At 32.4% G+C, this 13,613-nt stretch overlaps 1 protein-coding gene across 1 annotated transcript; it reads left to right on the top strand.

Moving 5' to 3' along the window:
* The first annotated feature begins 300 nt into the window (after positions 1 to 300).
* LOC115888816 lies at positions 301 to 11,787 on the top strand. Its single transcript, XM_030908671.1, has 9 exons — positions 301 to 345; positions 1,019 to 1,202; positions 1,686 to 1,822; positions 3,520 to 3,685; positions 3,743 to 3,839; positions 5,680 to 5,724; positions 6,494 to 6,602; positions 6,977 to 7,095; positions 11,409 to 11,787. The coding sequence occupies exons 1-9, from the start codon at positions 301 to 303 to the stop codon at positions 11,770 to 11,772; spliced, it is 1,266 nt and encodes a 421-aa protein (XP_030764531.1). The 3' UTR covers positions 11,773 to 11,787.
* Positions 11,788 to 13,613: the final 1,826 nt, after the last annotated feature.

The following is a 13,613-nucleotide window of genomic DNA, read 5'->3' on the forward strand; positions in this document are numbered from 1 at the left end:
TTCTCGAAAGTAAAGACATAATTTAAAATTCCGTTACAACACGAAAATAGATTGAAGTTTTGTGATTACAGTGATATATAATTTATATAGTTTTGTAACAAATTGCTCGCTATTTTATGGCAAACGCTGAAGCTCTGCAAACTTTAAGCAAACCTTAATCAAAGCACGTGCGTTTGGTATTTTGGGTTAGGCTTGAACAAGAGGTGAACAAGAGGTGGGAATGACGTATAAACCATTGGACATTTTAGCACTGTTGTCAGATGGTACTTATTATTACGTTATGTACGGCGGAACTAAGTAATGCCTAGCTATAGCCTTCCTACGAAAGCAGCTGTGGCTCCATTGGTAAGTCCGTCGTTTCGGGATCGAGAGGTCCCAGGTTCGCGTCCGACAAATATAGAACTTTTTTATTTTTTTACAGTTGATTATTTTATTCAATAACAGCACTATTAAAAACGAAAATACTTAAATATTATGACAAAACCACGATTTTAATAATATTATTTCAATGCGATCAACATCGGAACTGCGTAAAATTCCGAGCGAAAACATCTGATTTTTGCCGTGACGAGCGCTGCGGTCGGAATTTTTAAAATCAACTGAAATGCATCAAGCCTATACTATGAGGATACAATATAATTTAATCAACATTAACGGTATACTTTTTTTTAATCAACTAATGCTTAATTTTTTTATGAACGTCTTCTAAAAAAATTTCCCCCAAATGCACTTACTAATACTTTTCAAATTATAACGAATATTTCGTATACTCGCTATTTAAGCTCGTGTATTTGTATAACTCGGTTATTTACGTGATTCTCCGATGATGGCAGCACCGGCGAAGAATGCACCAAGCCTGTAGACACTAACTAAATTAACTGACTTGGTTTTTCATGAGATCCCTCTACTTTCTGGCGTGGAAGAACCGCCTTAAGGTGGGACCTGGCATTTTTTTTATATTTTATGTTTTTGATGGGATTTCCCATAGATTTTGTAACTTTAAAATAATATGTTACAGTTATATGACGCAGACGACTACGAGAAAAGTCCATTGAGGTACGACTATATAGTGTGCAATTTGAGGAATTTAAAGAAGTTTATAATAAAATCTAAGGCAAATGTGCCATTTTTAGACTACAAGCCTTTCGGCATGGTTAAAATCTTTGAACGGAAAAGGTTTTATATCACAATAATCTGCTACGGTAAGTGTATTTATTTAAAGCTATACTCTGTTTTACAACTCAGGGAAGATTTCGACAGACGATGACAGAAAAAAAACAGATGACGTCCATGCCAATCCATTATTTCACTAAAAAAAAGTCGATTTTTTTTTAGAGTTTAGAAAAATAAAGACATAAAAATATAAATATACAAAAAATGGAAATCAGTTCAAATTTTATTTTGCAACTTATTAACTTTTTAAATATTAATAACCGAGTACAGGATGTCCCATTTTCGTGTGTTTTATAGGGTTTCTCGTTTATGTGTAGACTTGGATACAAAGATGCGGTTTTCACATTACTGTGTTACTTTTTTTATGAAACTAAAGATGCTACACACACAGATTTGTAGTAGCCCTCTTAGTTCCTAAAATACAGAGACATCTCACTCTACAATACTCGCCATCGAGAAACCCTGTAAAACACACGAAAATGGGACACCCTGTACAGTGTTATATTTTTTAGTCAGAACTTCAGCCCCACAAATAATATCCCTGAGGAAGAGGTCATTGTCTGAAGTATTCGAAAGCCGAACAGAGAAATCCTGGGACATTGTCAGGACATTTTTGTGTCAAAACCCTTGTAATTACAGAAATTCTCTTGTAAGTTGATTTTAGTTGATCTTAAGCTCCGTCTATACATAACGTTTTACCTTACGTCTTGCGCCTGTCAGTTTAAATCAAAGATACAGCGGTAGTAAACGTGTAGGCGGGGCTTTAGAATGTTTTTAACCAAATATACAGGGTGGTCCGAACTGTATTCTACAGATAAAAATAAGTAAAAAAGTTCCTATAAATGTGTGTCCTAAAATGCTTAGTTTCAGAGATACAGGGTGTAGAAGTTCCATTTTTATTTCGATTTTTTTTCCAAATAATTAATTAAGTAACGTCATATCAATATTTGAATGAAAATTGGTGTCTGGGAGTTATTTGACATGAGAATTTGATTTTAATGTCAATATGACTCCTACCAATAGAGGGCGCCACCTACATATGTTTTAACTGTTTTGAAGCGTAATAATTTTTGTCCGTACCTGTATAAAACTACCGAGGAAAAAATATACATCTCTGTGACTTTTCACGCAAAAAATATCTCTTTTCATTGAAATAATAAATTTGGGATTTTTTTTAATTAATGATAAATTTTTCTGCAAAAAATGATGATAAAACAGTTTCTATTGAACTTTTGGCACAAAAGATTTCAAATTTATTATTTCAGTCTAATAACTATTTAGTCAACATGTTTAATTTATGTCAATGATGACAGGTATTATTAATTTCGATTCCAAATATCTTGAAAACTATTACACGTAGCGATTTTTACCAAGAGGCCTATTTTATGTAAAAAACATCGTAAATGTATATTTTTTACTCAGTACAGGTACGGACGAAAAGTTATTACTTTTCAAACCAGTTAAAAAATATGTAGGTGGCGCCATCTACTAATAGGAGTCATATTGACAACAAAATCAAATTTTTCATGTCAAAAAGTTCCAAGATTCCAATTTTCATCCAAATATTGACGTTACTTCAGAAATTATTTGGAAAAAATTCAAATAAAAATGAAAATTCTACACCCTGTATCTCCGAAACCAAGCATTTTAGGACATACATTTATACGAACTTTTTTACTTATTTTTATCTGCAGAATATGCTGCCGAAGTTTCCGGAATACAGTTCGGACCACCCTGTATTATAAGAATATAGTGCTAGTAAGGAACAGAAATTGAATCCAAATTTTTGAGATGGAGCTATCAGCTATACAAAATCCACATAAGTCGGTCCTTTTCGTTCAACAGCTTTGAACTACGCAAACGTGAGAAGTGCTTCGCGATTAGTTGATTTATTTCATACTAACCAATAGAAGTAGTTTTCTAAGTTTCTATCTACCACGTAAATCAATTTAGCGTTTGACTATTCGCGCCTTTACTTATAAATTTAAATTTAATCTCTGACATATTTAAACAAAAACGAGAAACGGATAGATATGATGAATATCTAAAATAACCGGTTGAAATAATACCATTTCCAATAAAAAAATAATATATTATTCGTTATTAATATTTAAAGTTTAAAATAGTGCGCGCGCAGGTGACAGCGTTCAGCGATGAAGTAGACGAATCAGATCGTTTTATTTGGCGCGTGCGTACGAAAATCATGTCGAACTAAAAGGATAGACTTATGCAAGATTGATATTCCTATTTCTATTCTTTGGCTTCACTTTCAACTCATTGTGTAAAGGAGGTACTAGCAATATATACTTATAATATATTTGTTTTTAACTAACTTAAAATTTTTAGGAAATTTCCGAAAAACGTTCCTTTAAACATGTCGAATTCCAGGAACTGTCCTTCCTGCATGTTCGAACATGCAATCCGACCTTCGTTAACGCGGCTATCGACATTTTACTGTCGAAACACTGTAAAGGACTTAAAAAAGTTGCCCTGACACTGTGTATCTTACAGGGTAACATAGAAATCCGCATTATAGCGAGTTTAATTTTTAGAAAATTTAATATTTTAGAAGGGAATATTGAAAAAAGCGAAAAGAAAAATATTTTCAGGCACATTATCAATAATTCGCCCTATATGACCGATTTGGAGATCGCCACGTGTAACAAGTAGGTAATGATGGCTTTTTAAACTCTCTATATTTACTATTTTACAGGGTGAACCATGGACAGGGTGTCCCATTTTCAGGAGCTTCTTGTTTGTGAGTAGAGATTCTAAGATGCGGTTTTCGCATCATTATGCTACTTTTTTATGAAATTAAAGATGCTACACACAGATTTGTCTTAACCCACTAGCAGTTCCTGAAATACTAGGCGAATTTGAAATTGTTGCGTTTTTTGACTCCCCTCGTATCCCGATTATCTTATATAACTTATCGAAAGGGTGAAAACTGAGTCCTGAAGAGTTTTCACGTAGAATCTAGTTACTAACTAGTTTTTCGCTAGGAGCTGTCATTTTCGAAATATAACTCAAAATTATGTTGTGTTTTTAAATGGGATACCCTGTATATATTTTTTTATAGACCAAAACGCGTTTCTATGGTAATATAATTTCGTTTTTATTCTTCGACAGATTGCTTTACAGATTGTTATTGATAGCTCTGTTGATAGAATTTTTATTAAAGTCATATTTTTTGCTGTTTTAAAATACTAAAGAAGCACAAAATTTATTTAGTTCAATGCTAAGGATAGGGTGATAATAGTTATCGGAAAATGTGATACTTTACAACAGCAATAAATATGACGTTAATCAAAATCATAGATAAATGAAACAAGTTTAGATTGGAAAGTGCCCATAAGGACAATGTAAACACTATTTGGCGCTATTAAGGACGTATGTATGAAATACCTATGAAACATTGGAAACCGACGTTATGCCACGATCCACGATGGTTGTTCACAGTTCACAGCACAGCTTTTTAAGTTTTTAATGCCACTTTTTCACAATTATCACCGGTTGGAGTAAATAAAACTTGAATTAAGCTCACAAGATAGCAATAATTATTTTGAAAATGGACGCTATAAACAGGATCGGAATTTCTTTAATGAGAGCGGTTTAGATATGGTTTAGATTTTGAAAGATTATTATGATTTTTGAAGATTCTGACTTTGACAAGAGAAAATTATTTCTGTTTTTGTTTGCCGTTGTTCTTAGCGACCGCTATAGCAGCGCCAGATCGCGTATAACGGTCGCGACCCAAAATTTTTACCGGCTTTCCAATCTAAACTTGTTGCATTTATCTATGATCAAAATTCACAATACCCATCTATCAAAGAATGAAATCGAAATATGATCGGAATAATTATATTTACATAGAAACACCTTTTGATTTTTAGGACCATATTTTCAGTTTTTTTTTAATTTTCTCTAAAACGGTATGGAAATTTGAAAAAGTATAAACGGGATTAACCGTTTTAGAACAAGCAAAAATCTTTATGGAGAATGAATTTTCTCAAAATGTCATATAAGTAATAATATATAAGATTTAATTCCCTCTTGTAAAGACAATCCGGGGACATACCGTATACTTATTGTAGGCGACCGGTTTAAATTAGGTAATCGAAGCAATCGAATAATTTGTTTGCAATTAACTCGCAAATTTTGGTTATTGGCTATTCCAGGCTAGTTTCTGTGTGTAAAACTCTTGCATAATTACATCAAAAATATCAATCTCTGACAGCGTGTTATCAAAAAGCTAATTTTATCTAAAAGTTCATTTTCAGTGCAGTTTATTAAGATAGCCACGACAGAAAGCAAAATTATCTGGTTAAATTAAATTAAATAATACCTAATACTTTCTTAAAATAGGATGTGTAGCATCGTATCTTTCTTCGTAGCAAAATACTAACTACTCATAAACGAGAAACTCTATAAAAACTCAAAAATGGGACACTCTGTACCTTTAAATAATAAAATATTTTTTATAATTGATTTTTTTTTAAATTTTAGTTCTGAATACAATGATCCCGAAGCAGATTCCTTAAGGATACCATGGTAAATTATCCCAAAACTATAACTATACAGGGTGCTACAAATTCGGGGCATGAGCATTGCTATCTCGGTAACCGTAATAGATATGAACATGGTTAAATTGGGGCAAAGTTGCGCTTTGGGATATTAACCAAAATGCCATCCTTTTTTTTTTAAATTTCAAGGATTGCCGAGTTGTTTAGAAGAAACTAATTTTTTTGAAAATCAATTTTATTTTTTCCTATCGTTACTTTTTAGAAAATCAAAAAACTAATTGCACATTCTCAAAGCCACTTTATTAGGACTATCTGATAACATTTTTAGATTTTCAAATTAGCTGATAATTTGTGAGATACAGAGGCTATTGTAATTTTTTTAAATACGTATCTGCATTTTTTATATCAGGTTTTGAAAGAACTCGGTCTCCTGAGTATAATAATACGCCACAAGTAATATTTTTTTTTGTTTCGGACATTTGAACACAATTTATTTAAACTAATTTCAAGTCTGGATCTGTTTTTTTAAATATTTAATCTATTCATCGTTACAATGTTGATAAGCTTTCAAACAATGACGTGGGGTAAAACGTTCACTACGAACAGCATTCAAAACATTCAGCAATCCTTGAAATTTTTAAAACTTTTTTGATGGCATATTGGTGAATATCCCAAAGCGCAACTTTGCCCCAATTTAACCTTGTTCGTATCTATTACGGTTACCGAGATACCAATGCTCGTACCCCGAATTTGTAGTACCCTGTATATATTTCCCTATACATAAAAAATATCTTTAGTTTTAGTTCAGCAATACTGGGTGCTTACGAACTGATCAGCAACCTGAGATATTTAAAAAAACTGACCCTGGAAATACCGACATACTCCAGTGGCGCATTCCTGAAGGACGTAAGTAAACCAATATACAGGGTGTCTCAATATTCCGTAGACATAGAATCACTACGTATTTTTGGAATCAAAATAAATTCATGTTTAAATGTCTGATGCCCACTTGCACCGTTTGTATAAACTTTGTTTAAAGGCTAAACAGTGATTAACTATATAATATCTTATTATAGTTAATCACTGTTTAGCCTTTAAACAAAGTTTATACAAACGGTGCAAGTGGACATGAAACACATAAAAAATATTTATTAAAAATCAACCTTAGATCATGTAATAACTAGACACGCCTATTACCTATTAGTAATGTTGACTTCAAGGAGACAGAATGGTATTCTTTATTCCTCCATTATTTTAAACTAACAGATTATTTTTTTCAGGTATTTTTAAAATGTCCACAACTTGAATCGTTGCGACTTTTGAGCAGAGAAAACAACGAAGACTTAAATTCAGTTTTATATTCCCATTTAAACTACGCCCAAATGCTGAGAGATTTCAGGTAAGGCGGCTATATTAACTATGTGGGGAGCTCAAGTGGGGGTTGGCTAAAGTCGGATCTCACTAAATCTCATGGGGGGGGGGGAGAAAGAGAATACACCGGGTGCGTCTCGAAAGTGGCTCACCCCCTATAACTTTTTTATTTTTTCAGATAAAATCACGAGATTTTTATATGTTAGTATATGACATAAATTAGGATTGTTTTCGGTCACTTCCTGTTTCACCGGAAATTACTCCAACGCAACGTTTGATTTTTAAATGTATCCTCGGTATGCTATTTTGTAACTTTTGGGCATCTTTTAACCGGCCGGGATAAGACACTAAAACATTAGATGTCAAATCTATTTTTCCAAGGCTCATTGATTAAAAATTAGTGTTTTTAACAGAGCCATGGCACTCAAAATGTCAAATGTTGACATATGATATGTCATTCTATTAAAAGTGCCATTTTCTATCGAACAAAGTAAAAAAATACCAAGGTTGTCATTAAAAATCAAAAGTTGTAGTCATTTCCGGTGATACAGGAAACAATTGAATACGTCAATCAATCCTAATTTATGTCATATACTATACCGTGTCTCGTGATTTTATCTGAAAAAAAATAAAGTTATAAGGGTGATCCACTTTTGAGACGCACCCGGTATATTCCATAAAATTTTTCTGTTAAATATATTTTCATTATTCTCAAAAGAAACGAGATAATGAATAATCTTTACTCACCCTGTACAGGCTTCCTCACAATAATTATTATATAGGGTCCGGCAATAGTGCCTCGGGCATATTTTAACTTCTACAGGGGTGGCTCAAAGAAGTCTAGTGGATGGCGATATTTTTTTTAAGTGGAACAATCTGTACATTATTGCAATTTTGGCTTCCATTCTGATCACTTTATATATAATCCTAAAATATTAAATATATTTTGATGGTTTCAGAAATATAAATAAATAAAATAATATTTTTTCAGCCTTTTAAAAAAAAGTTAAAAATACAAGAACTGTCCTAAATCAAAACTATACTAAGTATTTACTATAGTTGGTTTGTACTTACATTCCTATAAATATCGTAATCTTAAACCATATAGGGTGTTCACAATTCTATGCCAAACTTTGTAAAATAAAAAATAATTTTTCTTCGTTTTTTTTAAACACTTTGTATATTATGCCTTTGTTCGATGGAGAATTGAAAAAATTAACATTTTTTGTATTGTAAGTATTTTAAAATTTTTAACGGTTTCGCGGATATTCCTAATATTATACAATATGATCGAAAAAAGCTTCAGAGATGGCTGTGAAATGGAGATCGCCGTCATTTTATATGTAAAACTATATGGGGAATGTCATCGATGTTCATTTAGAAGCCAACTGGAGATTTTTTTCTTGTTTTTTTTTTCGATCATACATCATTTTTCATGCCGTTGAAAGAGCCACATGTAGTAAAAACGCGAATATTTATGAAACCACTAAAAATGTAATACTTGAAATTGAATTTGTGCCGTTTTGCCTTTATGGTGGCCGGCCGTAGCGCAAGCAGTTAGTGTGTCGATCTGCGGTGCGAGAGATGGGATGGGTTCGATCCTCAGCCAGTAGGGTCGCTTTAGTTATTTAAATAAAAATATTGATTTATCTAAATAGAGCGACCAGTGAGCCGCCACCTCAAGGAAGGCAATGGCAAACCACCTTGAGTATATTTGCCTTGTACAACCTCTCAAATAGTGCCTTTCGTATTCGGTGATAAACTGTAGATCCCGTGTACTTGTGAAATACTGATGACACACATCACAAGTACAGGGTGGGTCAAATTCGACGCTTTTAAATGGAAACACCCTTTTCTATAGGAGATAGACAAAAACTAATATCGGTGTCTGGAGCTTAATTTTTGTCAAAAACATGATGGTGAAAATCGCATATCGATATCTGTTACCGTTTCGGAGTTACGGAGTGTTTTTCAAAAATATGCATTTTTAACAAATCTCTGTAACTTTTTTGCTATGTAAAATTTTGTATTTTTATGAAAACATTTCCAAGGCCTTTTTACGTAGAATTTAATGATTTAAGTATAATTTTTTTAAAATTAATAATTTAAAAATTATCAACAGAAAATTTGATTTTTATATGGAACACCCTGTATATTTTTAATTTATTGAAAAGAATTAAAATGAGCTTTCCAAAAATATAACATACTTGATATTTTGCTCAATTCCTCTTCGAGATATAGAGTATATAAAAATTCGCCCTCTTTAAATAAGTAGGCTTTGAACAGCACCGGCTGTAATGGAAAAAAAAATTAGCTGTGAGCATCAATTAAAACGAAATAATATTTGCTGTTTCTGGCCCTAAAAATATAATGTAAGTCTTTTATTTTTGCCATCATTTAAGTACCTATTTATATTTACTCCATTTACAAAACTTTGGGCGTATTACGTTGGTCTTGATTTATTATAATAAACGATGTTTAAATATTTGACTTATAAATAAGAACTTTAAATAATGAATAATATTTCACATGTTTGGCTTTAATTTTATTTAATAATTGTTAAATTAAACTGTTAAATCTTATTTTTTACACATCACAATGATACTTGTGATTAGTATTGTTGAATTTGTGTAAAAAATAATATTTAATAGTCAAATTTAATTATATATATCTTAGAGTAAAATTTAATAAATACGCTCATTTAAAAGCACGCGCTTCGATCCATTTAAAACAAGCCCTACTCAATAGATGGCGCCACTTCTGTAGGACCATTTTTCAGTATGGCAGAGTCCATTCTTTTTCTAGCTAGGTATATTCTTTGATATCGACCGTCTTCTGTTATGGACAGACGGGTCAGTTTATGAACATTTCTCGCGGAATTGATTAACTCGGTGGGGGTTAAAGATACCCCCTCATAACTGCTAAGTATTTTTAATTCTTGTCTAGATTATATGGAAGAATAAGGAACCTTTATTCTTCCGCAAATATATCCATAGGATTATATCCATGGGCACTAAGTTAGGCGGCCTCGACGGCCAATGGCTGGAATCTTGGTTAGCTATTCAATTATTCTTGAAATTGGCTGCAAAAATTTGCTGATAACTTCAGCGTTCAGAGGCGGTGCGTCGTCTTGCTGGAAATATAATGTTTTCGAGTTCCATTAAGGGCATATCATCAATAAGGGGTCCAAAGCCTACTAGTTAAAAGTGGCGAATTTTTAAAAATTCTGTATTTCGAAGGGGATTATAACAAAATATCAAGTGTGCTATATTTTTGGAAAGGTAATTTTAAATTCTTTTCAGTTAATTAAAAATATAGAGGGTGTCCAAATAAAAAAACAATTTTTCTGTTGATAACTCTTAAATTATAAATTTTAAAAAAATTATGCTTAAACAATTAAATTCTACGTAAAAGGTGCTTTGGAAATGTTTTCATAGAAATACAAATTTTTCATAGCAAAAAAGTTACAGCAATTTGTTAAAAATGCACATTTTTGAAAAACACCCCGTAACTCCGAAACGGTAACAGATATCGATGTGCGGTTTTCACCATCATGTTTTTGATGAAAATTGAGCTCCAGACACTGATATTAGTTTTCGTCTATCTCCTATAGAAAAGGGTGTTTCCATTTAAAAACGTCGAATTTGACCCACCCTGTACATGCGAGAGGTAGCCGACGCTCTGTATAGAGTATGGCACTGTAAGAAGATGAAATGCGGTTTAAGATTACGATATTTATAGCAAAGTAAGTACAGACCAACTATAATAAATACCTAATATAATTTTGATTTCAGGATATTTCTTGTATTTTTAATATTTAAAAACAAGCCCAAATAACATATTAAATAATATCTTATGATTATGTAAAATGATCAGAAATGAAGCCAAAAATGCAATAATATATAGGGCGTTTCATTAAAAAAAATCATCCCTATCCACTCGCTTTTTTGAGCAGGGGCGGAATTTATTTTAGGGGGGGTCCAAAATGAATTTAGAATATGCTTTTTAGGGCGCCATTTTTTACCCAAAAGCCTAATATTTTACACAATTCACAGACTTTAGAAGTATGTATGTATCCGCCTATAGTATCCCTGTATCCGCCACTGTTTTTGAGTAACCCTATAAAATATTTACTGAAATACCTCCTAGTACATACTTTAGGTTTGCACTTATCCAAAATTCCTAATTTTTTATTATAGGAGCTACAGATGCTCGACGCACTATTGCCGGACCCTGTATGGCTATGATTATGATCTCAGTGAAATAAGTAAACATAGAGACGCCCTCGCCTATAAAAATGATTCTATTTTAGTACGTCGCGTTAATAACATGTATTTCTAGGTTCGAAAATGTCCACATCGATTTGGACCGGCTATTTTCGGCGCTGAATAAAAACCTAACCTCGAAACTGAGCAGGATCGTCACCAAATGCGAGTACGAACACTCCTCTCAGCTGTGGCCCGTCGAGAAACTGCTTAAACGCCACACGAACGTCATTTTGCTCGTCGTATGCGTGTCCAAGTACAACAGGCACCAAGTGACCAAACTGCAAGAACTGATGGATGAGCACAAAGACCATCCCGCGAAAATATACGTGGCTTGTACCGATATTAAGGAGGAGGAAGGATATTTTTTTCCAGAGGCTCACAAAGACATTCTGTCTTGTAATAGTAATATTTCTATGCTCAGTTTTATGGAGTATTAAATTAATTTTGATATTTTTGGGAGTTTTATTTAGAATACATTTAACTTTTGATCACGTTAAATAACGTAATGTACCTCTACTGGAGCTGTGTCTACTAGATCGCTACCTATATACATGCGGCAGAGAGCCATGTGAACTCTCTGAGTCAATCATGAGCTTTTCTACATATGTTATACCGGCTGCGTCTCAAAAGTGGCTCACCCCTATAACTTTATTATTTTTTCAGATAAAAAAACGAGATTTGGTATATTAGGATCTGACATAAATTAGGACTGATTGACATATTCTCAATTGTTTTTGGTCACTTCCTGTTTCACCGGAAATGGCTACAACTTTTGATTTTTAAATGGCACTCTCGGTATTTTTTTACTTTATTCGATAGAAAATGACATTCTGAATAGAATCACATATCATATGCGAACTTTTGACATTTTCGCTTAATAAAAAATCCTATTTTAAATTTCAATCTAGAGTGCCATGGCTATGTTAAAAACACTAATTTTTAATCAAGGAGCCTTGGAAAAATAGATTTGATCGTCTAGCGTTTTTAATGTCTTGTCCTGGTCGGCTAGAAGATGCCCAAATTGTATTTTTAATCATATCTCAATTTTTTCAAATGGAACGAGGGTGGCTCATTAGAATATTTGGAAAAAGCATTTTTTTACGAATACTTTGATACCACACACTTGGTATTTCGAGCCAAATTTTCGTTATGAACTGCAAGTTATAATTTCAAATAAACCATATGTGAAAATGTCAAAAGTTGACATATGATATGTCATTCTATTTAGAGTATTATTTTCTATTGAATAAAGCAAAAAAATACCTAGGGTGCCATTTAAAAATCAAAAGCTGTAGTCATTTCCGGTAAAGCCGGAAGTGACCGAAAATATTTGAATACGTCAATCAATCCTAATTTATGTCATATACTAACATACCAAATCTCGGTTTTTTAACTAAAAGAATAAAAAAGTTATAGGGGTGAGCCACTTTTGAGACGCACCCGGTATAATAAATAATAAATAACATAAAATAAGCCCAGAAAAACGTAACAAATTCCCAAAATTTCAAATCAAATTTTATTTTAAACTTTTCTTAATAAAGTGGGGTCTAACATAAGTGCAAAAATGTCTAGAATACACTGAAGCCCCTGAGTGTAGGACGAGCAAGTAAAAATGTTTTTTACTAGGTTGGTTAATGAAAATAACAATAATCTTAACTCAGTTTAAAAGTCTTAACAACAAATAAAAGAATATAAATCAAAATATGTATAAATGTTTATTTTACGCGTATTATTATACATTTAATGCTAATGTAAATAATTATTAACAGCTAATTGAAAAAGTGTTGAGAATATCCGTTTAGACTATTTATTCAGAGGCCTGAAACAAAAATGGATAAACTTACTCATATTTTAACTCATTTTTTGTGAATTTTTCTACAGATACTTACGGTAGGATCACAATCGGCACAATGCCAAGAATAACCTCTTTTCTTAGGTGATGACTTCAATGGAGGGTCCAAGCAAGAGAAATGATATAATTTTTGACATTCGTCGCACCTATACAGAAAAAAATGTGTTCTCAGATTATTCTTACAAAAAAATTAGTTCTAATATTAACCTTAACACTAACCCTAAGAAATTAAGTTAATTTCTAAGGGTTAGTTTCGTTAGGCTAATTTAATTAACCTAACGATTTTAAGAAAACGCCGTTCATACTGTCTGTTCAACGTTACGTCATCATTATTTGTCAAATATCCGTTTTAGGGTGTGTCTGAGATCAGATCATATTGTTGTAAGTTCAAGATGACAATTCAAGACAGCCCAATCAAATTTTAAT

This window comes from Sitophilus oryzae, unplaced genomic scaffold, assembly GCF_002938485.1.
Source record: "Sitophilus oryzae breed Bouriz unplaced genomic scaffold, Soryzae_2.0 scaffold_1168_pilon_pilon, whole genome shotgun sequence".
NCBI classification, from domain to species: Eukaryota; Metazoa; Arthropoda; class Insecta; order Coleoptera; family Curculionidae; genus Sitophilus; species Sitophilus oryzae.